At 49.0% G+C, this 26950-nt stretch overlaps 1 protein-coding gene across 2 annotated transcripts; it reads left to right on the top strand.

Moving 5' to 3' along the window:
* The first annotated feature begins 18924 nt into the window (after positions 1–18924).
* Positions 18925–21533, top strand: LOC117194316. Of its 2 annotated transcripts, none has more exons than XM_033398887.1 (7): positions 18925–19200; positions 19805–20182; positions 20248–20405; positions 20486–20662; positions 20731–20877; positions 20949–21212; positions 21308–21533. In XM_033398887.1, the coding sequence occupies exons 1-7, from the start codon at positions 18940–18942 to the stop codon at positions 21408–21410; spliced, it is 1488 nt and encodes a 495-aa protein (XP_033254778.1). In that variant the 5' UTR covers positions 18925–18939; the 3' UTR covers positions 21411–21533. The 2 variants fall into 2 exon arrangements, with proteins under 2 accessions (XP_033254778.1, XP_033254777.1); XM_033398886.1 differs by having other exon boundaries at positions 20236–20405.
* The last annotated feature ends 5417 nt before the right edge of the window (positions 21534–26950 follow it).

The following is a 26950-nucleotide window of genomic DNA, read 5'->3' as shown; positions in this document are numbered from 1 at the left end:
TTTACTCATCGATAGGTTAGGTTAGGTTGACCCGGACGGCCCTCAGAGGGGCCCCACATAGGCCAGTATGGCCCTTAGTTGTCCGGATAGGGGGAGGGGGGGGGGGGGGGGGGGTATGAACCGTCGCGGCAGTGTTTAGTGGGTTTTGAAGTCCTCGAGGATCGAGGTATTTTTCGCATAGGCCAGTAGTTGCTGTGGCGTCCTCTTGGAGGCATCTTCCAGTGATGCCAGCACTGGGGCGCCCAGGTACTTCCTCCTTGCCCTTAAGAGAGCAGGACAGTTGCAGATGAGATGTTCCAGGGTTTCGGTTGCCCCAGGTTCGTCACATTTCCTACAACTGTCTCTGTTTGTGATGCCTAGCTTTGTTGCATGCGCCGCAGCCAGGCAATGGCCCGTTAATATTCCCACTAATAATCTGCAGTCCTTCCGTGGTAGGTGCAGCAGGTAGTGGCTGAGTTTGTCATTGCGTTCCTTGCACATGATTTTCGAGGTTCTGCAGGCGGTGGTACTCCTCCACCTACATTCGGTTTGTGATCCGGCCTGCTTTTCTAGATCGCTTTGCAGCGTTCTGAGGGAGACAGGCACGTTCTCGGTTCTCGTATTCGCCAGCCCGACGCCTTCCTTAGCTAGTACGTCCGCCGTCTCGTTCCCTTCGATGCCCTGGTGGCTGGGAATCCAGTAGATCCGCACTGACTTTGTCGTGCTTAGGGTATCTAGTGCCTCCCTGCTCGCCAAGACATTTCTGGAACTGACTGCGGACGACTGCATGGATCTTATCGCCGCTTGGCTGTCGACGAATAGGTTGACCGCATCGTGTGCTCTTTCAGTGAGAAGAGCGACTTCCGCTGCTTTCCTGATGGCAAAAACCTCTGCCTGGAATATGCTACAATGGTCCGGTAGCTTATATGACAGCCTTATCTCAGGGTCTGTACAGTATAGGCCCGCTCCTACTCCTCCGTCCATCTTGGAGCCGTCCGTATATATATTGAGGTGCTCCGTTTGGTCTCTTCCGATTTTCCAGTCTTCAGGTCCCAAGGATGCAGTGGTTTTTACGTCGAGGCATGTTTGGGGGGTCATGTAATCAGTTGATCTGTTCATTTCCCTTCCAATTGAACTATGCCCGTATTCTTGTGGCGACATATTTCCTGAAGCGATGAGGCGTTGTGCTGCCTTTCCTGCAGTCAGACGGGCGTGGATGTCTAGGGGTTCGATTCCAAATAGGGTTTCGAGTGCTTTTGTTGGGGTTGACTTCAGCGCCCCTGTAATACAGAGCAAAGCCTGTCGCTGAGTCCTTTCCATAAGCTTATGATACGTTTTCTTTCCAGTAGCTTGCCACCACACTAAGACTCCATACAGCAGAGTTGGTCGCACCACCGAGATGTAAATCCAATGCATCAGAGCCGGAGATAGGCCCCATGTGCTGCTGAGCATCTTCTTGGATGCATAAAGCGCAATGGTGGCCTTCTTCACCCTTTCCAATACATTGGGTTTCCATGCCAGTTTACTATCCAGTACTGTGCCCAGGTATTTGACTTGTGTTTTTGGGGTTAGCCTAGTTTGATTGATCTTCGGGGGGTCCATATCGGTACCTTGTACCTCTTGGTAAAGAGGATGAGGTCCGTCTTGTCCGCGTTGATACTGAGTCCTACTTCTTCCGCCCACTCGCGTATCTCCCTGAGTGTTCGTTGCATTAGTGAGCTGAGGGTCGATGGGCAAACACCCGTAATAAGTATGCTTATGTCGTCCGCATAAGCTGTTATTATTGGGGCCTTCCTTTCGTATCTCTTGATGAGGTCGTCGACCACCAGATTCCACAGGAGGGGCGACAGGACTTCACCCTGGGGTGTGCCTCTGTGTGCCTCTTTCACCATGGAAGCGGTGCCCCACTCTGATTGCACCCGTCTGCAACCTAGGAGGTTCCTTATCCACAGGTTGATTGCTGGGTGTGTATTAGTTGCTACCAGGCAATTTGTTATTGCTTCCGTAGCCACGTTGTTGAATGCTCCGGAGATGTCCACGAATACTCCCAGTGCATACTCTTTATTGTGAAGGGCTTTCTCAATGGTAGCTACTACCGAATGTAGTGCGGTCTCCACCGATTTCCCTTTAGTATAGGCATGCTGGTTGGTTGACATCAGTCCCCCTACCTCATTTCTGATGTGTAAGTCCAGCAGCTTTTCTAGCGTTTTTAATATAAAGGAGGTAAGGCTTATCGGTCTATAGTCCTTGGGACTCGCATGGCTGCACTTTGGGAGGAAGACAACTCTCGAGGTTCTCCATTGGATAGGGATATAGCCAGTACTTATACAAGCTGTGAATATTGCGGAGAGCCATGGGGTAATCGCCTCTTTGGTCACCTGCATCATGGCTGGGAATATCCCGTCAAGTCCTGGTGCTTTTGTGCCCGCAAAGGAGTCTATTGCCCAGTGGATTCGCTTGGTGGTTAACAAATCTGTTGGGGGTGTTGTTCCTCGGTTGCTTGGTCCAGGTGCTCTTTGGCATCAGCGACCTCGGTGCAACCAGGGAAATGTTCCTCCATTAGTGCTGTTAGGGCTTCGTCACTGCCCTCTGTCCACTGTCCGTCATCTAGCTTTAATTGGCTTTGTATGGTAGGCTGCTTAGAGAGCAGCTTCCGTAGCCGTGCGGTTTCTGGTACTTTCTCGATGTTGGAGCAGAAGGTCCTCCACGAGTTCCGTTGTGCTTTACGTATTTCCTTCTTGTAGCTCCTGAGTAGGAGTCTGTATTCCTCATAGACGATCCCTTCGTTCGCTTGTTTGGCGATCTTAAAGAATTCCTTGAGGTTGTCCCTTTGAAGAGAGAGATCCCGGCTCCACCAGAGTGGCTTGGACCTCTTCTTCGTCCTCGAGGGTTTGCACGATGTGTGGTAGGCGTCCAGCAACGCGTTGGATAGGGTCTCTAGAGACTTTTCTATGTCCTCCGCGGATTTCACTGTGCCCGGACTCGCGAGCTTCGAAGTAACTGTCTTTTTAAACTTTTCCCAGTTTGTATTCCGGGGGTTTCTATAGACTATTACCTTCGAAGAATGTTTGAAGTCGCACTTAAACTGAATGTACTTGTGATCTGAGAAGGAGGGTCTTTCAAGGACCCTCCAGCTAGATACCGTAGTACTGTTTCCCGTTGCTAGTGTTAGGTCTAGCACGTTGGATGAAGTCGGACCCACGAAGGTGTGCTCCTCCCCGACATTTGCTATATATAGATTAGTATAAAGTATAAAGTCTAAGAGTGACTCACCTCTATCATTGATGTCGGTGCTTCCCCACACATTGTGGTGGGCATTGGCATCCGTCCCGATGACGAGTTGATAGTTTTTGGTGCCGGCTTCTGTCACCAGGCTCCTGAGTTCGTCGGGTGGTGCGGGTCTGTCGTGAGCCATGTGGCAGGAAGCCACCAGAAGGCGCTTTTCCTCGCTTTCCAGCATCACAACCGTCAGGTCATCCGTGCTGTAATGAGACAAAAGGTAAGCATGGATTCCCTTTCGTACGAGTACGACGGTTCTGTTCCTGCTTACCGATGTTGCGTAGAACAGTTTGTGATTTGAGGACTTTAGTCCGGCCACTGAATTGCCTGTCGCAATCCAGGGCTCCTGGACTAGAGCTATGTCGGCGATCCCTTGCTCCATGGCGATAAGGAGCTCCGCCGACGCTACCTTGCTTTTATGCAAGTTTAGCTGCAGCACACTCAGCATGGGTGGCTGGCTCACTTGCATCCGACGGGTTGACTACTAACGTCAGGTCACCGTCTTCCTCGTCTTCGTCCTCAAGCGCAAGACCCTGGGCGGCCTCCACGATGGACTCGAGACCTAAGTCCTTTTCCACCTCGCCTACCTGCAGGGTATGCGCGTCCTTGTCCTCAGGGTGGCGCTTTTTGAGGCGCAGGTAGACGCTACCCATGCCCCACGCCATCTTCCCGAACTTGGGATACAGCAGATCCTCTGCCTCCTTGTTTATTTGGAGGATCACACATTGGCCCCCCTCGTTGGGTAGTGGGCTACCAATGTGTAGGATCCTCCAATCGGTCGTTGGCACGTCCGCTTTTTGCCGCTGAAGGAGCTTCAGCGCTCGGTCTCCCTGGATTGTGATGGGGAAGAGTACCTTCGCCTTAGGCTTGGACGGGATAAGCTCCCGGTCCACAACCTCCAGCTTGGCCCCCTCCCACATCGCTTCCAGTTGGCAGACCGTACGCGTCAGCCACCTTAGGGTTGGATCGTCGTTGCACTTTAGGATCCAGTTAACCCCATTTAGCCACCCAGCACCATCGAACGTGGGCATAGGGGCCGCGGGGTCTTCTTCCATGTGTGCAAACAGTGCGTCGACGAGACGCGCGTGCACAAGCTTCCACTGTGCCGCTGACATCTTGCCGTTTTCTTCGCTCCGGTCGATGAGTGCCACGATCAAATGTCGTTTGGTCACATCGCTGACCTTCGCGTTCGATTTCGATGGCTTCTTGGCCACTTTCGGTGGAGGGGCTGCACTCTTGGGCCCGCGTTGCCGCTTGCTCGCCGGAGTGTCTTTAATGGCACTCTCAGTCGAGCGTTGCCTCTTGGTGGCCATCATCTCCTCCACCTTATTGGCATATTCGCCATTCGACGCCCTCATCTGTGGCATCTGGGCGTAATGTAGTCGGCCCTCCTCTACTCGCTGCTCGGCCCAGGCTAGCTTGACCTTCTCCTCCTGGGAGATGTCTACTTTACCTTGCAGCCGGCTTTTGATATTGAGGGCCGCTTTGTATTGTGCTTTGGCCTTCATCCCCTCCTTGGAACGCTTCGGCCCTTCCCTACGCAGGGAGCTGGTGCCTGGTTCCGGTGAGCGGAGAAGGCTCTCTTCCTCCGTCCTGCTCATAGAGAGCACGCTCTCCAGATCCGTGACTGTGTCGACTACGGCATCTGTGCGGCTCAACTTGCAGGCTGCGGAGTGAGTTGTTTTTGTTGTTGTTGTTGTGGCAGTAGCTTTACAACTGACTTGGCCTGCTCCCGCCAAGTCTGAGGTGTGACCGCTGGCGACACGCAGAGAGGATTGCTCCTCCCCGTGCCCTCCGGTGGTAGCAGTCACGCTTCCCACCGACGTTTGGGTTGACATCCCAACCCGTGCTTTCTCCTTCTTCGCCTCCATATTTGGCCCGAGGGTCCATACTGGTTAATATTTTTCGGGGGGACCACCCCCTAGCGTTTTAGGCCTGACCGCCAGGCACCTCTAGCCATGGCCCTGGTTCGGTTCCCCCGACTTTGAATCGGGAAGACGCCGGACCATAGCCTTAGCTAGACACTGCATTACCCCGGACAGAGCAAGCGACAGTGCATTACCCTTGTCCCGGGTAATGCAGTGTCCATTGCCCAGCCGGCACCCTCGTGGAGGGTTCAGCTAGAGGATTTTCGCCAGCCTTACTCATCGATAGTATTATAAGAAATACCAATGTACTCGATATGCCAACAACACACATTCATTCGAATACGCCGATCAAGAAAGAAGAACATATAATAAAACCGTGCTATTAAAAAAAAAAAAACTGCGATGAACAATGCAGACATAAGAGCGAAAACCAAAAGTGAACTTAGCGACATATTGCGTAGCGACATAACGTATATTTTGATCAAGATGCCAACATACACCAATTACGTACAGCAGTGAAAAAATCATGGAAGACACGCATGAGCTAGGAAATACGGCGCCAAGCGCAGACGAGACTATGCAGGCAGACATTTTTGCAGTCCCGGTTGAGCGCGAGATAGATAGAGACAACCGTAGTGCACAACACGCAGTAAAAGCGGCGCCAGAAGAATATGGTGAAAATGTGCAGAAGGCTCGAGAAGCATTCATGCCGCGACAAGACAAGGCTTGTTCGAAATTGACCATGCGATCAGATGAATACGAAGAAGAATCGCGCCGTTTGCAGCAGTTGGAACAATTGTACGTTTCTCGCAAGCGCTTAGCTGATCTCAAATTAAGCATATTGAAAACGGAGAAAGAGGCTATGGAGTTGGAAACGCCGAGAGATTGCATCGACTTGACACACATTGAGGCGTTGATGCGTTCATTTTCTGGAGATGACGACCAGGCTGTAACCAGTTGGATAAGTAACTTTGAGGACATTATGAATTTCCATGGTGTATCCGAGTCCAAATGCTGGATATTAGCGAAGCGGCTGCTAGGCGGATCGGCGAAGGCGTACATCGACCATGTGGCGCCTTTGACTTGGCAATTGATGCGAGCAGAATTGCTCAACGTCTTTGAGCAGAAAGTGACAGCGTGGGACATTGGAAAGCGACTGGAGGCACGGAAAATTGCAAATAATGAAAGCGCATTGCAATATTTCGTCGCAATGTGCAGCATAGCGTCGCAAGCAGACATGGCCACGAGCGATGTGGTCAAATTCATCGTAGAGGGACTGCAGGACAAGACGGGCATGGCAGCATCCATGCTATATTGCAGCACACTCAACGAGTTGCGTGACAAGATGGTCACCTATGATAAGGTCAGAAGAGCTCCTGGCGTCGTAGCAATTCGTAGCGAAGGTATGACAAAGGGAAAACTAAATGTGAGTATGGCAGCAGCAAGGTGGTGGCGCAATGCGTTACTACAACTGTCGGCAATTTGGGCACGTTATGAAGGAATGCAGTCAGCCAAAGAGACCGGATGGGGCATGTTTTAACTGTTGGAGTACCAGCCACCTATATTCGCAGTGCCCGAAACGAAAGATGAACAGTTGAAGAACACATGGATATATTAAAAAGACTATGCATTCGGTTTAGCGAGCAAAATTTAGAGATAAATCTAAAAAAGTGTAGGTTTGTCAATCGAAACATCGATTTCCTGGGGTATAAAGTTAATCAAAACGGAATAGTTCCTAGTGATTCCCATATTGAGGCCTTGAAAAAATACCCAGTCCCTCAAAATGTAAAAGCACTGCACTCATGCTTGGGATTCTTTTCGTATTTTCGACGTTTCATGTTGTCATTTGCGACGACAGCTAAGCCCTTGGTGAAGTTGTTAAAAGAAGGTGGTCCGTTTCCCATGAATAGAGAACAGGTGAAGACGTTTGAAACTTTTAAAAATGCGTTGGCAAATCCTCCGGTATTAGCCATTTTTAGCCCAAATAGAGAAACGGAATTACATACAGACGCAAGTTCATACGGTTATGGCGCAATACTGATGCAAAGACAAGATGATGGGAAGATGCACCCTGTGTCCTATTATTCCGGCAAAACAACAGAAAGAGAATCACGTTATCATAGTTTCGAACTAGAGACATTGGCTATAATTTATGCATTGAGGCGTTTTAGAGCATATTTGGAGCATAGGTCCTTCAAAATAATCACGGATTGTAGTTCGTTAGTACAGACGTTAACCAGAAAGTCAATTAGTCCTAAGATAGCACGGTGGTCCCTAGAGTTAGAGAACTATGATTACTCCATTATGCACAGACCTGAGGCCAGTATGGCGCACGTTGATGCGCTGAGCAGACAAGATCAAGTGACGAATATGTTAGAGGATGGTTATAGAGTCAAATACGGTTTAGAAAAGTCTAATTTAGAAAAAGATGAGAGTAGAAAGCAATATACAAGGAATAGTGTAAGTAGAGACAACACTGGTAGTGAGCATAGAGGTACCGTAGAGAACCCTGTGATTAAGTGTAGAGAATTAAATATCAATAGAGAGCGTAGTAGTACCGTACAGACCCCTGCGATTGAGTGTGGAGCATCAAGTGCAGTAGGACGTAGATTGTGAAAAAGGTGGAAGTCTGATGATAGAGAGAACCTTGGTGGGGATTGTAGAGATAACATAGAGAATAGTAAATATAGAGAAAAGGATGTATGGAAGATTGAAATTAGAGATTTGAGCCAATGTAGAGGAAGCGTTAACGATGTGGTGGGGGAGTAAAGTACATTAGTAGTAGGAATTCAGATAAAGAGAAAAAATGTGTTGAGGATACAGTAGAGAGGGACAAGTTAGAGTTTCAGGAGGAAAGATTACTAAAATCATTGATAGTTGGGGTAGTAGGTGCAACGCCAGAAGATGTTGATTTGATATTGCAAACAGAACAGATGCGAGACAAGGAAGTAGTTAGGATTCGAAAAATGCTAGAGGATGGAATTGAAGTAGATTTTGAAATGATAGATGGTATTGTTTACAAGAGGAGTTGTGAAAACAAACTATGTTTCTATGTACCAATGTGTATGGAAGAGCAGTTGATAAGGCGGTCACACGAAAAACTAGGACATCTGGCCGCAGAGAAGTGCGTGAGTGACCTTTTGAGGACCTACTGGTTTCCGTCAATGAGAAGTAAAGTGGCAAGGTTCATCAGAAACTGTCTACCGTGTATACTACACTCGATGCCTAAAACAATCCATAACAGAACGCTCCATAGTATCCCAAAGTCGTGTGTTCCTTTTCATACCCTACATGTTGATCATTTGGGTCCGTTGCCGAGTATTAGATCTAAGCGAAAACATCTCCTTGTGGTAATAGATGCATTCACTAAGTTTGTCAAATTGTTCCCGGTTAATAGGACCAGCACGCGGGAAGCGAAGGATGCCTTAAGTAAATATTTTGATTTCTATAGTCGCCCTACTAGGATAATATCAGATCGTGGGACCTGTTTCACCTCGTTAGAGTTCTCTAGTTTTCTGCAGGCAGGCGAATGGCCAAGTGGAGCGGGTGAATCGTGTTCTTACTCCTATGTTAGGAAAACTGTCAGAGCCCCTTGAGCAAGCCGATTGGTATAGGTTGATGAGCAAGGTAGAGCACGCCATTAATAACTCCGTTAACAGCAGTACGAAAAAGACACCTAGCACATTGTTATTTGGAATACCCCAGAAAGGACCCGTTGTAGATGAATTAACCGAATACCTAGAGGAGAAGATAGCGTCAGAACTTAGAGAGTTGGAAACTATAAGAGAAATAGCAAGTGAGAACATACGGTTGTCGCAGAAAAGAAATGAGAAGATGTATGCCCATAAACATAGAGCCCCATTAAAGTATGAACCTGGTGACTATGTAGCAGTCCGGCATGTGGACACAACACCGGGGATCAATAAGAAGTTCGCACCAAAGTATCGAGGACCGTACAGGATCAATAGAGTATTGGATAATGATCGTTATGAGGTTGTCGACATTGAGGACTGTCAGTTGACGCAAATGCCATTCCGAAGTATATTTGAACCAGCAAGGCTTAAACCCTGGGTAGAGTGTAAGGATAAAACCATGGTCTCATGTTGTTAATCGATGAAATAGTATGTTAAGTAAGACAATACCGAATAAGAAATGTTTAAGCAACTGTATGCCTTAGTGTGTAGATCGTGGGCGATCTGTAGTCAGGTTGCCCGAATGTAAGATATGAATATTAGTTTATAAGATTTGAATATTAGTTTAAGATTTACTCATCGATAGTATTATAAGAAATACCAATGTACTCGATGTCGAGGACAAGTATCGATATGCCAACACACATTCATTCGAATACGCCGATCAAGAAAGAAGAACATATTATAAAACCGTGCTATTAAAAGTTTACACTATAAAACGTGTATCTCAAAATTTCGCCCCACCCCCTTCCGCCCACACAAAGGACGAAAATCTGTTGCATCCACAATATTGCACATTCGAGAAAACTAAAAACGCAGAATCATAGATAATGACCATATCTATCAGATTGCTGAATCTGGATCAGATCAGATCATTTTTATAGCCAATAGGAACAAATCAATTTGCAGTGGCTACGCAGCGCCCGACGTCACGCTCAGACTGATTTTCTGTCTCTCTCGCACGCACTCTTTGTCGTGTCGTTTAATATTAGCGGCGTCTGCCGGAGGAGAGCCATACTGACTTAGTATTGGGTATAACCGTAGAGTTGCGGTGTCCGCAGCAACTCACAACGTTCCCCCTCGTTTTTGATGTGTGAAGGATGCACTCACACACAGAAAATGGATTGCCCTGAATGGTGTGTGGAGCGGGCGTTCATTTTGTAAAAATAATTGCTTTGCTCACGGATTTTTACAGACTCATACATGACTCACTCGAGGATGATGTCGCCGCGGGCTCGGATTTACTTGAGATGTGTAAACAACACAGTCACTCAAATTTCACGAGCCCTGCGCGATGATTCGATGAGGAATGAGGAAAATGCCAGGAATGCCAAAATATTGATGGAAGTCAAGCCGAGGCTTTTAGCCAGGCGACGCGTGCCAATCCGCAAGATCTTCTCCCATGTACAGTTTTTTTTTTTTTTTTTTTTTTTTTTTTTTAATATTCATATACTTATTTATTTTCTCTATAATATATACTATACAATTTATATTTAACTTAATTTAACGGACAAGAGTATGTTGGGACTAGGGGCCCCGCGGACTGCGGTACTGCCGCAAAGCATTGCTTCGCAGTGGCGTGGACACCTACTCCGTCTGCTCCTTCCGCCTTCTCTCCAAGGACCTAAGCGTTCGCATCACGCTAGAGGCGAACTCCGCGGCCGCTTCCCACACCTTCGGGTCTGCCAGCATCAGCGGCACCAGAGTCTCGGTGCTGACCCTAGACCCTGCTGCTGTCTCCAATGTCTGACGCTCGAGGTCAAACCTGTGGCAATCGAAGAGGACGTCGCGAGCGTCCTCCTCTATGCCTGTGCCACACTCTGGGCACCAGTCCTCTGTCTCGTGGCCGAAGCGCTTAAGGTAGCCGGGGAAGCAGCCATGTCCGCTCAGTGCCTGGGTAAGGTAGAAATCCACCTGGACGTGCTTCCTTTCAACCCAGCATGCTATGCTTGGGATGAGGGTGTGGGTCCATCGGCCTTTGGGTGAGTGGTCCCATCGAGTCGGCCATCTGTCTATGCTGGTCCTTCTGGCGGCGTCCTTAATTTCTGCTTTGGAGCGTACCTCGGCTGCACTGTCCGTCATGGCATCATGGATCTCCTTCCTCTCCCTTATCAGCTCCCTGAGCGGAACTTGCCCGGCAATGACTAACGCGGCTTCGTCTGAGATGGTCCGGAACGAGCCCGCGATCCTAATGGCGCACAGTCTGTACGTTGCCTCCACTCCTCGCATGTAGCTCCTCACCTTCGCGGCTTCTGCCCACACCGGTGCGGCGTAGAGCATCTGCGACGTCACGACGCTCGTCAGCAGTTTCCTCGTTGCCTGCTTTGGCCCTCTGGTGTTTAGCAGCATCCTGGATAGCGCTCTCGCGGTCCCACCGGCCTTCGTGTGGACGTATTCTAGATGCTCTTTGAAGGACAGGCGCGTGTCGATGAGGACTCCAAGGTACTTGATGGACCTCTGCGATTCGATCGCGGTCCCACCAACCTGCACTCTGGCGGTCTCGACCACTTTACGGCTGGATATCAGGCCGGCTCCGTTTTTTGGGCCGCCAGCTCCAGCCCCGCGGTGGCTAGCCACGCCTCGACGGCTTGTATGGCGACGTTGGCAAGCTCCTCCACTGCGGCAAGTTCCTTCGCTACCGCCACTATTGCGACGTCGTCAGCGAAACCCACCAGGTTAGTGTTGGCTGGCATCGGGAGCCGTAGGACCCCGTCGTACATGGCGTTCCAGAGCAGAGGTCCCAAAACGGAGCCCTGCGGGACTCCGGCTGAGACTTCGTATGCCCTAGAGCCCTGACATGTGTCCATTGTCAGCACCCTATTGCTGAAATAGCTGCGCGCTATATTCAGTAAGTAGCCCGGGATGTTGAAGGACCTCAGTGCCTCCAGCGTCCGGGTCCAGTCGGCCGAGTTGAAGGCGTTCCTTATGTCCAGTGTCACCACCAGACAATAGGACTTGGTTCCGCCTCTCCACCTAGTCCCAGCAATGGCTTCCTCCGCCGTTTGTACGACCCTCAAGATGGCGTCCAGCGTCGACCTCCCTTTCCTGAACCCGTGTTGGTTCTGGGAGAGACCGCCTGCTGCTTCGATGGCTGCGCTCAGCCTCGCACCGATCACACTTTCGAAGACTTTTCCCATGGAGTCCAGAAGGCAGATGGGCCTGTAGGAAGAGGCCACCCCTGGCGGCTTGCCCGGCTTGGTTAATAGTAGCAGCCGTTGCCTTTTCCACCTCTCGGGGAGCGTCCCCTCCTGGAGGCATTTGTTGAAAAGGCCCGCAACTTCCGTCGGGAGTAGAAGAAGTGCCAGCTTCAACGCGCTGTTGGGGATCGCATCCGGACCCGGAGCCTTCCTAGGTATCAGGTTTCTGCCTGCCTGCAACACCTCGGCTTCCGTAACCTCGCAGATGTCGCTCGGGCTATGCTCGAACCGCAGGGAGCTAGGGATCTGCCGTCCTCGAGGAAACAGTGCCCTGACTATACCCTCCAGTGCCTCTGGATCTGTTGGAGCTTTGCTGCCCGCGTTCAGCCTCTTCACCACCATCCTGTACGCGCCTCCCCAGGGGTCCTCTTTGGCGGCATGACACAGCTTAAGGAAGCATTCCCTCTTGCTGTTCCTTATGGCGGTCGTCAGATCCTTCCTCGCCGCTTTGTAGATCTCGCTGCATCGGGCTAAGCGCGGTGTGCCTCTGGCTCGCTGGAGCAGCCTTCTGGCCCGGTGGCAGGTTCTACGGAGAACCGCAATCGCTTCGCTCCACCAGAAAACTGGATCCTTGTGCTTCCGGAACGTCCCTCTCGGTAGCATGCTCTGGTCGCAGGCGCCTTCAAGTGCGTCCGCCAATTTGGTCGCCATATCGTTGGCTCCGTCTGCATCGTTTGCAGAGTAGCTCTCAAGGGCGCTTGCGAAGGCTTTGGCCCTCAGCGTGTCCTGGCGGTACGCCTTCCCATGCCGGAACGGGGTACCTCTCGATCGGGCAAGGGTGCCCAGGGTGCATAGTATGGCCTCGTGGTCGCTGGCAGTGTATACGTCGCTGATCCTCCATCGGGCGTGCCGGGCCAGCGTGCTGCTGGCATAGGTGAGATCGATGATCGACCCTACACCTGCCCTGCTGAAAGTTTGTTGGAACCCTTCATTCAGAAGGACGGCGTCCAGAGAGGCAAAAGCCTCCAACACCGTGCGGCCTCTGGCGCTTGTACGGGAGGACCCCCATTCCAGGGCCCAGGCGTTGAAGTCGCCTCCGACTACGACGTTGTTCCGTCCTCGCAGATCGCAGCTCAGCTCGTCCATAATGAGGCTGAATGTCTCCAGTGAGAGGCTGGGTGCCAGGTAGCAGCTGTATAACCATATGCCGCCTACATACCCTCGGACGAACCCGTCTGCCGACTTGGTGTCGCGCAATTGCGGCGCGTCGACGCCACAGAGCCACAGGGCCGCTTTGCCAGTAAGGTCCGTGGCCCAATCGCTGCTGCTGCCCACCTTATGTGGTTCGCTGAGGAGTGCCACCTCAGAGCCAAGCTAGCGCACCGTCTGCGTCAGGAGATCCTGTGCGGCCCTGCAGTGATTCAGGTTGAGTTGAATCAACTGCATGTCGTCCTGGTTTTGCCGACCCCGCTTCGCGTGGCTGGGCAGTTTTTAGTGCCTGCCTGGTGCGTGACCTCCTTCTTTCCAGCTGCTGAGCAGATGAAGCACGCAGGCTCTTTTTTGCATTCGGCAACTTTGTGCCCTTTCTCCCCGCATTTGATGCAGCAGCCACTCCTGTCCACTGTACTCTTGCAGTTCCGTGCGATATGCCCGGGTTCCAGGCATCGGTAGCACCTTGGGAGTCCATCTCTTTCCCGGATCCTACATATGGTCCAGCCGATCCTCACCTTGCCGCCTTTCAGGACCGCTTGGCCCAGGGAGAAGGGCAAGCTGACCACCGCCAGCTGGGACTCCGCGTATCCGCGGCGCAGACTGCGGACTCTTACTCGACCCTCGTCAATGTTGAATTGGCGAGTTAGAGCGGCACAGATCTCCAATATGACCACCTTCGAGTCTTCCGTCATTGCGCGCACAGACGCTCCATCGCCGAGGACACGTGCGATGCTGGCTTTCATGCCCTCAGCACTCTCCACGCTGTCTTTTGCCACCTCCAGCAGAAGGTTGCCGTTTATGGTGCGGCGTACCTTGGAGACGCAGCTTCCCAGGTCGGAAAGCTGGTTGTCGTGTCGTCTGGTGACCATTGCCAGAACCTCGCTGTACGACTTCCCGGGGGCCTGAACTATGACCGCGTCTGGGCGAGCGCGGCGTGCTGCTCTCGGCCTCTTGGCCACCACGCTCCATTCGCTGTCCGGGATTCCGGGGCTCTTGGGCTGCCTCATGGCGCTGGTCGTCGCCACGTCTCCGTGTGGCCGCAACGGGGCCTTTTTAAGGGTCCTCTTGGATGCGATAGCTCCTTTTCGCTGCCTTGGGCGCGTAGGTGGGGTTCCCGGCTCCCCCATTGGACCTTCGGCCACGGATGGCTGGCTAAGTCTACGCCACGGTTCGGTTTACGCTGCGGCATCTTTCCTCCAGACGGTCGTTGTCTGCTGCTCCTTGTCTGCGCTCCGCGTGCTCTGTGAGCATTTCGGGCACAGGCCTTGGGCGTCGGAGCCTTCCTGCATGCCTTCATGCGCACGAACAGTGCTCTGGTGGCCATGTTGATGTGGCGCGTATTTTTGTCCATCATCCTGGTCTGAACCTCATCAAGGATTTTTCCCAGCTCCGAGAGGTTCTCAAGGCAGGTAGCCTCCTGGTGGGCCTTGCTCTTCTTGGGCGGCGTTTGCCTCTGGGAACTTCCCGGGCTGGCTGGGTCCCGAACCCTCTTGGGGGTCTCCCTAGAGTCAAGGTCCCGACTCTGCGCCGCTGCTGCTGGAGATGGAGATGGCTTGGGTGCCGGCGATTGGGCGAGCATGTTACCCTTCCTGAAGGCGAGCTTTTCATCCTCCTCCATTCCTATTGTTTACTTTAGAATTTGAATTTCGAAATTAAAATCTCCCTCCGTTGGCGCGCAACTCCAGCACTCTCCAACACTCTGGCAGCCCGGGTCGATCGGGGCTGTCTGGCAACACCGTCCGTGTGGCAACTCTACGCGATCACCTGTCTGGCGGCGCGATCAGCTGCTGTGTGTGGAGCTCCATGTACACTTGTACGTGTGTGTTTTTTTTTTTTTTTTTTATTGGGAAAACAATATTAACAATAGTGGGTGGTGGTGGGGGGGGGGGGGGTGGTGGGTTGTTGGAATGGGAATGTTGAGGGTAGGTACACTCCCGCGGGACTGCCGCTAGGCATTACTTCGCGGTGCGGAGCTTGGTGTTTAATGGAAATTGAAAAGGATTTAATAGCGAAGGCGAACCACATAAAGAATGGATTTTTAAAACCATTTCAATTATGCCACAAGTTCCCCATCAATCTGGCTGCGTGCCTCTTCTACTTCTGCCGCCTGATGACGCCTCTGTTCCAACTGCTATGACGTCAACGATTGCAACACTCTTCAGCTGTGCAGCCAGTGCATCCCGTCTCGGCCGGATTTGTCTGCGCCAAAGTTCACTGACACTTTCATGAGTTTTCTTGGGTCGACGAAAATAGTTTTTCCACATTTCGCATTCGACCGAGTGGAAATGAAATCCCCTTGGAGCATAGATAGAATATTTCAGAGCAGTGCTCGCTGCCAAAAGCTTACTGTTACACATTCGTTCTGCGAAACGAAATCCAGTTAATTAAAATGTGGCAAGCAAATAATCAACAAGCAATTCAAACTAGAAAAAGACCACAATTCTGCTTCCTCTCTGCCTTTACCTGCCGTAAATGGCCGTCCAATTGGTAATGGCTCGACAAAAATCCCACATTCATTTTTACGAACCATAAATATGGACTCGTACTACCAAAAAAAGGAAAGGAAAAAAATAAAAGGAGGTTAACCAATTTGTTCGCTTGCGGCTGCTGTAAGTGACAACAAAAGAGGCGGTGGAGCCGGTCAAGGCATTGTAGCTTTTTATACCCGATACTCAAAATGAGTATTGGGGTATATTAGATTTGTGGTAAAAGTGGATGTGTGTAACGTCCAGAAGGAATCGTTTCCGACCCATAAAGTATATATATTCTTGATCAGCATCAATAGCCGAGTCGATTGAGCCATGTCCGTCTGTCCGTCTGTCCGTCCGTCCGTCTGTCCGTCTGTCCGTCCCCTTCAGCGACTAGTGCTCAAAGACTATAAGAGCGAGAGCAACGATGTTTTGTATCCAGACTTCTGTGATATGATATGATATGAAATGATATGATATAAAAATATTTCAAAACTTCGCCCCGCCCACTTCCGCCCCCACAAAGGACGAAAATCTGTGGCATCCACATTTTTAAAGATACGATAAAGCCAAAAACTCAGAATCGTAGAGGATGACTATATGTTCTAGAGTGTAAAATCTCAACCAGATCGTATAATTATTATAGCCAGAATCAAGAAAACAATTTCATTCTTTCTCGCTCTGTCTCTCTCTAACACACAGGTTTCATGGTCGGCTTTGCCAATTGCAAAATATGAGTTCAAGGATCTCAGAACCTATAAGAGCCTGAGCAACCAAATTTGGTATCCACACTCCTGTGATATCGGACCTTGACCGTTTCGTGTCCAAATTTCGCCACACAAAGGACGAAAATCTGGGGCATCCACAAATCTCAGAGACTATTAAGGCTAGAGTAACCAAATTTGGTATCCGCACTTCTGTTAGATCTCACTATAAAACGTATATCTCAGAATTTCGCCCCACCCCCTTCCGCCCCACAAAGGACGAAAATCTGTTGCATCCACAATATTGCAGATTCGAGAAAACTAAAAACGCAGAATCATAGATAATGACCATATCTATCAGACTGCTGAATCTGGATCAGATCGGATTATTTTTATACCCAAAAGGAACAAATCAATTTGCACTGGCTACGCAGCGCCCGACGTCACGCTCAGACTGATTTTCTGTCTCTCTCGCACGCACTCTTTGTCGTGTCGTTCAATATTAGCGGCGTCTGCCGGAGGAGAGCCATACTGACTAAGTATCGGGTATAACTATAACACAACGTTCCCCCTCGTTACAAATTAGTTTCCGTATTTCATTCGGATTCCATGCATATTGCATTTTCTATAAATACAGTATTTGCCAACTGTTCTTTTTTATTTTCACTCTCAAACTGAGTCAATGCAGTGCGTGGGCGGAGGTGCAGATGCAGCTGCAACAGCAACAGCAACAGCATCGGGGTGGCAGCATCAGCACCGAAAATAAATTTCAAATATGTCACAAGCAAAATGAGACAGAAGTTTTAGGCGGATATTCGCTGTGCCACGCTGCGTGGGTAGCGATGGCCAAATGCAGGGGAAGTCAATGCGCTCTAGCCGAAAAAGTGAAAGCCAGCATCAATCATGTGAGCAGGCGAGGGGATATAGTTGTCAATCGATTCGCAAGAAGTTCAGGGTTGCCTACTGAACAGAACCGTTCGACAATAGTTCTCTACGATCCAGACTACAAGGTGGCAAAACAATAACACTCCCCCACACACCAGACGTGCGATGTCTCAGCTAATTTTCATTGCCACAAGCGCGGACGGGCGTCCTTCAGGGCCTGCCAAATTCTAAATTTTGGCTAATTTGTCAACAGCCCCCCAGCATTATCCGCACATATCCGACAATTTGGGTAGAACCAAACATCTAACAAAAGCTGTACACATTCGCTACTTACACTATATGGATAGTACGGATTGAATTACTGGAACCATTTGTCCGCTATAGAGAGCTTAGCTTGTACATACATAAATGGGCACCTAGCACTATTATATTTTGCATGCAAATTCCAGGACACAAGTGTGTACCCTCACGTAAAGATGATGCCAGAAATTCCAACTGACGAAGCAGATATGCGATACACTGCATCAGCAGTAACCACCAAGATGAGGCTCCTCCGTGCCTAGCCGCCTCCTTTGGCACTGACACTTGGCATTTCGCAACCTTCTCGAGCCAAGGCGAGCACTTCAGAAAATTGAAACTATCAGTTTTATGCCACAATCGAGCACACAGCACAGTACTTTTACATGGCCAAGTGCAACTCTTTTGGCTGACTTTTCAATTTTCTAATATGCTTTAAAGCTTCTGCTTGATGCTGTTGGGAGCGGCGCCTATTGCTTAATTCGATTTTGCTTGACTTTGATGCTGGCAAACTTTATTTGTCCGACTCTAAAAGCGTGAAATAGGATTAGGCCGACGGAAATGCATTCAAGCTTACTTAAATCCATTTCTAGTTGGGCAACGATACAAAGTACCAATTAATAATCTATAGGAAATCAGATCTGAGAGGAGTTAGGGAAGAGAGAGTTGCAGTGCACGCAGTTTATGGAAGAGATCCAAATTAAATTAAGACTGCCAGAAGTATTCCACAAATAGCCATGACCAGAATGAAGTTACTTTGGGCAAAAACGATGACGGGTCAATACTTTTTTCCAGGCTTGTGGATAGATCAGCGTCAGTGCGGCGCCTTAATGCAAGTCTGTGAACGAATTGTATTTGGTAAATTTTCTTTACAGGAATCCGAAAGGATCTAACAAGGTGAAAATGAGCAGTGTACGAATTAAACATTTTACCATTTAACCATTTGGTAATTTGGTAAACCATTTTTTTGTGAAGCTCAAGACTCAAGCCACGGAGTACCATTAATAATACGAAAATGTACAGTAATTAGTATCTGATCTACATCCATACAACATTGAAATGCAGCCCTGAATATCGCTCTGATTATAATCGGGAGACAGCTCTGCTTTTCACTTTGAATTCCGGTTTGAGCAGGCGACGACTTTCAGTGTGAAAATCCGAACAGTCATCCTTTCGATAATTGTGCCAGCGAGCGGAGCTCATGTAAAGTGGAAAATTAAATATAAAAATTAAAATTCCTCTCAGAGTCGTAGTGAGAAGTGTCGAACAAAATATTCTAAAACTGTATTTAGCACGCGCGTGTTCTCATTTGTCGCATTTGCCGCACACACGAACACACGCACGCACACACAAACGCCGGTTTTGTGAACTTACTTGACGAAAAGAAAGAGCGAGAAGAAAAAAGTTGCCAAATCAAAATGGTTACCGAGCCGAAGTCCGTTGAGCCCAAGGTCAGCACCAAGGAGGCGCAGTGCCAGTCATCGGACTGCGAGACTTCCCAGCAGGAGCCGGTCTCGCAAGTAAGCAGCCCGAAGGGCGCCCGTGTGGGGATCTTCAATGCCGAGGACTTCTTGTCGCGTGCTCAGATGAACGACAAAATCAACAACATCTTGCGCTCGCCCACCAAGCCGCCCAACGGGGTGCGCCAGCGCTCCGTCTACACCAACAACCCATCGCCGGTAAGTGAAATTCCAAGCAATAACGTGAAAGTTTCTTAAATTTTCAGACATTTTGTTTTACAAAACTGCCGCATCATCGCGCTAGCAGGGTATCAACAGCGAGTTAACAGCCGCCGCAGTCTTAACAGCTCGGCAACAGCAGCATTGCCACATCACCTCATTGCCCTCTCCTGTTATTTCAGACCTTCTTATTTTCCGTCTCGCTCTTTTCCACCATTGCTCTCTTACTTTCCGACTTTAATATTCGAATTTTCCTTCTCTATTCCCCCCCTCTTCTCTTCTCTTCTCTTCTAATACTATTCAAAATAGTTTGGTTAATTTCTATAGAAATCAAATGCAAATTGATGCATACATACAAATGTATGTAAATACATATATGTATGTATGTATGTATATGCATGCGTTAACAGAATGTCGACAGAATGTTAGCAACAGTTGCAAAGTCATGCGATTTCTGCGCTGCTGACACTTTCTCTCGTATCTGTCGTTTTCTCTCCTGCCGGTATTCAATTATTTTCTGGCACTTTCACTTCCTCACCTCTTCATTTCCTTCCGGATCTAACTTCCGCTACTACCTCTCGCCTTCTCATCACCCCTCCCTTAGCAAGCAATCTTGCGTATCGGCATGACTGCGGGGCAGCTGTCCCAACGCATGAGCAACATCTCGCTGTCCTCCGGCACGGACTCCGTGGGCCACATGGATCGCGCCAGCAGCTCCAGTCTCGCTAGCAGCGCCACCGTTGGCACCAACACCATCACCAGCGGCATTTCCAAGGAGTGCGCCAATTACCCCGTCGGCAGCCAGTCGGCCCGTCCATACGTCCACCTGCCGAGCATACACATTTCCAACCCTCCCCAGTACGGGCCAGGGAATATGCAGGAAATAGACGCTGGCAAAATGGCGCACAACGGCAAGGCACTCACAGGGCGCTACAATGCCACGCCCACCTATGGCTTCGACAACGAGCAGAACTACTGCCTGGTAAGGGGCTCCTGCATATCTGTAAATCTAGCCGATTCTATGCTCAATCTCAGAATTCCCAACAGTTGCCGTCTCCAATGCCCCCTCCACCATACGCCTTGGCACGCGTGAGCAGCACACGCAACTTCGAGCTCGAGAACCACACACCGCCGGCATGTCCCGGCTCTGGACCCATTGCCATGACGAACGGCCCCATCCAGTTGCGCCTCCGCGATGGCGTGCGGTGAGTGTGGACACCCCCAGCCCCTTGGCTCTTCTTTAAGACCGACCCCTAATGTTAATACCTTTCTTTGCATGGGGCAGCATTGACATGACTCTGGCCAAGGCGGTGCGCGTGCTCAATCAGCGCAGCATGGTGGCAGTTGCTCTATCACGCAACTGCAGCAACTCGGCTTTGATCCACCCCAATGGACGCATCTTGCAGAGCGGCGCTAAAGTCGAAATAGTCACCTACGACGGCATGAAGGGCAATAACTTTGTGTGAGTGGGAATGACCCTTACCCCAACGTGGCATCTTTTGAATCCTTTGAATTATCTTCCCATTACAGTCGCTATGCCAAGATGTGGTGCAAGGGTGTGAGCTTCACCAGCGAGGCGTGCGCTCTCATCTACCTGGTGGACACAGCCGGGACGCGCACCACAACCGACACTTTCACCGATCTGACCAAGGACTACACCCTGGCAGTGTTCTATGAGTGAGTCCCCCCGGCCAATTGCATCGCTTCTTATTTGGCTAATTTCGATTTAATTCCCGAACTTCTCGCAGCGACTCGCGCCATGGTCCCTCTTATATGGCTGAAGCCCATGACGTGATTGCCAATTCAGCTTACACCTGTACCGAGGATGGCACTGAGATCTATGACATAAACGGATTTCGCATCACCCAGGCAGCCGATGGCCTGGTGAAGGTCACTCGTGTGGACAACAAGTGCTTGATTCGCACCAGTCCCGGCAATGGATCGGCCACTTTGACCACACCTGGCATCCATTGCACTGCCTCTCTGGGCAAGACCTCGCATCTGTTTGTTCGGTGAGTGTCAAACCGATGCTCTCAACCTCCCCCTCCCCCTCCCCATTACCTGCCATCCTGCTCTGCTAACTTCCGCTTTGTTCTGTCCTTTGTAGTCGCAATGAGAAGCGCATGCACTTCGATGGATCCTCTTTCATTGTACGCAACGCCGGACACTCCGCCGGTTTCAATGAGAACAACCTGCTCATTGTCTACTGAGCGACGTTCGTAGTCCGGAGATAGAAACGGCGCAGTGGTAGCCCATCCCACACGCACACACTCACACATGTCAACACATTTCACCTGGAACACATACATAGACACCTACAGCAGCACACTTGAGGGACCTTGAGGGATTCAGTTAGGATCCCGGAATTTAGGAATATCAAAATCAATTTGGGAAAAAAGTTAGAAAGCAAATATGTTCGTACAAAAACCAGCACCACACCACACCACACCAAACACACACACACCTCAGCGAAGGAACTCAGCCCAGTCCTATCTGGGGTCCGATTGCTCGACATGGGCGCAATACAACCACACCACCAACCCCAGGGAATACTAGATGTCTTTCGTTTACCATTGCCTACATATATATCATGCCGTATATATGCGTGTATTACTAGTTGTTATTGCAAATCGGGAGCGCTTTCCTGCTTCCCCAAATCAGTTGGCCAAATCAGACCGATCTCAAGCTGAAGCGGAACCAATCAGAGCCGAATCGCGTCGAACAGGGCCGTGCCAGCGTTTGGTGTTCAAAAAAAGAAACATCGTTTTTCTACTGGTTTCCATTTCGGCTTTTTCAGTTCTTCTAAGTTGTTTCTTTTACGCAGTTCAGTTCTAAATTTTGTTTGATAGACTTTAAAAATGGCAAAACTCAAGTAAAAAAAGTTTAAAGAAATATCTCCCAAAAAAAAATTTACAAAATTATGCACAGTTGGTGCGTCTGATTAAGCATCGTGTATTCAACAATTATAGTAGATCAGAGGACTAGTTCTCTTGGGCGTTACGTTTAGGCAACGTAACGCCAGTGCCGATACATTATTTCTAAGCTACCAGTTCTTTCAATGCAATCCAATAATGTTCATCCACACCCGTAGCATACAGACACTCGAACACGTAACCCATAATCACACACACCGCACACTCTTTACAAGAGGCAAAAGAAAGTGAATTATTTGCAAGTGGCACAGCGCCAGCCACAGTTAAAACAGCCACAGGACACAGATGAAAGATAGAACAGATCCTGTGAAAGGTAGAAAGTGAGAGTTTATTAAATTAACCCCAATTGTAATTTGATTAAAAGACACTTGTCCTGTGAGGAGGACAATGAAAGAAACCCCCATACAAACACAAAACATAGGCTTAATATATACATAAATACGATGGATGTCCAATTATAATACAAAGTTAAGCCCAGTGTAAAAAACCGGGATTAGCCTTACGTCAATCTCCAACACCTAAATTTTCTATCATGTAAAGAGAAATTCATGTGCCCCAAAATCAATACTATGGAAGTATAATAAATTTAAAATGCAATCTGTTCATTCAATAAATTAATTTATTCCTCCAAAAGAATGGTGGAGCAATGGAGCTCGTTTCGTTTCCTACCCTCCATCCTTTGCTAATTTCTTGGTGGAAAGAAAATGTCGACTGCCTCCTGCCCCGTGCCTTTATGTGTTCGAGTATTTATGTACCTTCTGTCATACATGGCCGGGGGTATCGTAAATTTACAACAAAATTGTTTTATGGCCCACTCCATGGGCCCTCCTGGCCCCCCTCAGGCGGAGCTTAGCGTTTACGCCGTCACCTGAAGTGCCATCAGGAGTTGGACAATTTCAGGCCCTAGACGACAGTTTGGTTCGGTTTCCCATCTTTAAGAGAACTTGGAATTTAATCATTTAAATTTCTGTGAGGATTTCCAAGAAAATAAATTTGAATATCTGCCGCTATAGAGTTTATATTTAAATCCGATTTAATGTAAAAGCGAACCAAGCTTCGCGGGGATACAAATATTTCGTTGAATTTTTAATCGCACATTTACGACACAGCTGTTTTTATTTTATCGTAGCGTGACAACCCTGGGCGGCCAGTGTGTACACTCTTTTGGACTACAATATTGTTTGTCTTGCTGTTGACAGCGGTAAATTAGGCAAATGGAAGGAAAAGTACATTGATATTTAATTAGTAAAATGTCTTGAGCCTTGTCGTTACCTGCAAACAAATCCAAATGCACAGGGATATCGGATCGACTGTCATGCAGACTAAAGTTTCCAACAAACTTAACCTGGAGCTGGAGGTAGAGGTAGGCACGCGGCGCGGATGCTACAGCGCTGGCTGTGGCTGTTGATAAAGATTATTGGATAATGTCTTGGCGGAACTATCTGCCACGTCTGTCTCTGTCATAAGAAGAAAGTTGTTCCATTGTTAGAGATACACAAAGAGAGAGAAAGAGAGATGCATACGGAAAGTGTGTGAAAGCGTGGAGCAGTGAGAGCGGGTGCGGAAGCCACAGCGTGGATACAGAAGCAGCGGTAAGTACAAATAGCCCAACCAGGGAAGGATCAAAATATTGATGTCTGGAATGGCTTTATTCAAGTGTGAGAGCCTAACTGGGACTCGTGCGAGCAAAGGACCGACCCCACATATGTATCTGTGGCATATTCAATGCTCACGCTTGTGTGACTGCGCCCCTGCGAGTCCTTGTCTGCATCCATTTGCCGCTCGCACACGTGTGCCCAACATCAAAAGCTTTTCACACTTAATTGGGCGTAAAATCAAATCAGAATTGATTAGAACACTTGAATGACAACAGCCGTGGCCGTGTTGCTGATGTCAATGGCATCAGAGAGAGCCGCATCCTGCCAGCATCCAAGCCCCCAAGCCTCCCAGCTCCCAGCTCCCACTCCACCTCCTGCCAGCAATTCCGCTGGCATTCTAAGCATAAACAAACTTTTTGGTTTCGATTTTCCCCAGCTGACGCACGGCACGGCAAGGCACGGCACGTCGGTGACTTCGGCCACGTTTCTGCCGCTTCTCGGGGCTCCTGCCACTTCCGAAGCCGGGCACTCCCGAGACAGAGCGCACTAATTGCTGCTGGGAACTTCCCTGGGGAGGCTCCCCCGCAACCCTGTTTTCATCGGAATGTTTATGAAATTCAATTTCCCCCAAAAATGTGGAATGGAATGGAAAAAGGCCGGGCATCAATTTTCCTGCATTATCGTTTAATGAGCCGACAATTATGCGAGGCCCCTCTGCTTCGGCACCATGCACGTCTATAGATATTCAATTAACTTGAATTCACAGCCATAACTCTCCGAACGAGTTCATTCCACATGCATTTGGCCAGGGCATAGGGCAAGTCAACTCGATTTCCGGCTATTAAGACATGGCTGAATTTCAGACGTGGAATGCAACGCCATGGAGTGCCGAGTCCAGGCAGGATAATTACATTTTAACCGGGTGATTCGAGCGGAGAGGAGAGTCGACAGCAACGTCAACGGTAATGGATAAATGCACATCTTCCGCCGCCCTGGGGGTCCTGGGAGCCGTCCTGGGGCACGGCACATTTAATGGGAAATGAATGGCAATGTTGGAGGTAGAAAATTATGAAAACGTTCCCAGGGGTAAGTTGTACGAAAACCAGCACGAAGTGCCCTCCATAATCTTCCACCTAAAGTTGATAAAAAATGTAAACGACTTTCATTTCGCCCGGGAGCGATACCTCTGACGAGGACTTCAAAGGACAGCTGGAAGACCCAGGACAAACTCGAGGCGAAAGTGAGTAGCTCATTGAATTGGATGGATTGTCATCCCAGTCGGTGACAGCAATCAAATCAATCACACCAGCCTCCACCTGAGTAGAGCAGGCAGGTCAAAGTGCGGCAGCCTTGGAGGATAAAGAATGGACCCCTTTTCTGACATTTGATGATGTTTTGCGATGCAGCAAGAGGGAATTCCTACACCGATTGGGGCAAAACTTGGGCAAGGTACAGCTGGCAAGGCCGATAGCTTGATCTGATTCATAAATAATATACAGCTAAGAGTACTATATGTTTGGATTCATTGGGAATCCGTGCGTGGTGATGTCTAATGCAATTTGCGTAATTGAAACGCACTCGAAAGCAATTAAATTTCCTGTGGTTGGACCACTCTCCGGCAATGAGATTCGTTGGAGTAATTGCAATCGAGATTCCCAACTAATCTTCAGGTAAAACAATCCATAATGGAGCAGAAGTTTTGTTCGCACTCGGCATTTATCAAGTTTGAAGTTTTAATTTGCTTTCGCCCCAACAAAAACAACTACAGAATACAGAATAACAAAAGTGTCAACACGATTATAATTGACTTTAATTAAGCCGCAAAGTAAAGCCTCTCAGCACTCTTGTCTGTGGACCGACCAATTGGCAACGGCCTAACAGAAATGAACAGCTGCTGCCAGTCCAGGCCTCTTCAATGGGCCAACTTTCGGATAAAAGAGGTACGTGCCAAAGGCTTCAAATACTCGTATTTGCTGGGGCCAAAGTACGTACAATAAACTCGAAGCAATCCGAAGAGCAAAGTTGCGATCTGGAAATTTATGGATGGCGAAGGCCAAAATGTTTTGCTGCCCAAAACCCAGGCTGAACCCATTTGTTGGCCCAGCTCTGAAAATGTCACATGCTCCTCACACCCACAGCTACACCCACACCCTGTGTGGTCTGGGTCCGTCTCGGCCGGATTTGTCTGCACCAAAGTTCACTGACACTTTCATGAGTTTTCTTGGGTCGACGAAAATAGTTTTTCCACATTTCGCATTCGACCGAGTGGAAATGAAATCCCCTTGGAGCATAGATAGAATATTTCAGAGCAGTGCTCGCTGCCAAAAGCTTACTGTTACACATTCGTTCTGCGAAACGAAATTCAGTTAATTAAAATGTGGCAAGCAAATAATCAACAAGCAATCCAAACTAGAAAAAGACCACAATTCTGCTTCCTCTCTGCCTTTGCCTGCCGTAAATGGCCGTCCAATTGGTATTGGCTCGACAAAAATCCCACATTCATATTTACGAACCATAAATATGGACTCGTACTACCAAAAAAAGGAAAGGAAAAAAATAAAAGGAGGTTAACCAATTTGTTCGCTTGCGGCTGCTGTAAGTGACAACAAAAGAGGTGTGGAGCCGGTCAAGGCATTGTAGCTTTTTACAAATGAGTTTCCGTATTTCATTCGAATTCCATGCATATTGCATTTTCTATAAATACAGTATTTGCCAACTGTTCTTTTTTATTTTCACTCTCAAACTGAGTCAATGCAGTGCGTGGGCGGAGGTGCAGATGCAGCTGCAACAGCAACAGCAACAGCATCGGGGTGGCAGCATCAGCACCGAAAATAAATTTCAATATGTCACAAGCAAAATGAGATAGAATTTTTAGGCGAATATTCGCTGTGCCATGCTGCGTGGGTAGCGATGGCCAAATGCAGGGGAAGTCAATGCGCTCTAGCCGAAAAAGTGAAAGCCAGCATCAATCATGTGAGCAGGCGAGGGATATAGTTGTCAATCGATTCGCAAGAAGTTCAGGGTTGCCAACTGAACTGAACCGTTCGACATAGTTCTCTACGATCCAGACTACAAGGTGGCAAAACAATAACACTACCCCACACGCCAGACGTGCGATGTCTCAGCTAATTTTCATTGCCACAAGCGCGGACGGGCGTCCTTCAGAGCCTGCCAAATTCTAAATTTTGGCTAATTTGTCAACAGCCCCCCAGCATTATC

The sequence above is a fragment of the Drosophila miranda genome, assembly GCF_003369915.1.
Source record: "Drosophila miranda strain MSH22 chromosome Y unlocalized genomic scaffold, D.miranda_PacBio2.1 Contig_Y37_pilon, whole genome shotgun sequence".
Lineage (NCBI taxonomy): Eukaryota > Metazoa > Arthropoda > Insecta > Diptera > Drosophilidae > Drosophila > Drosophila miranda.
Note: the sequence above shows the minus strand (reverse complement) of the source record. Positions and strands in the feature narration are given on the sequence as shown.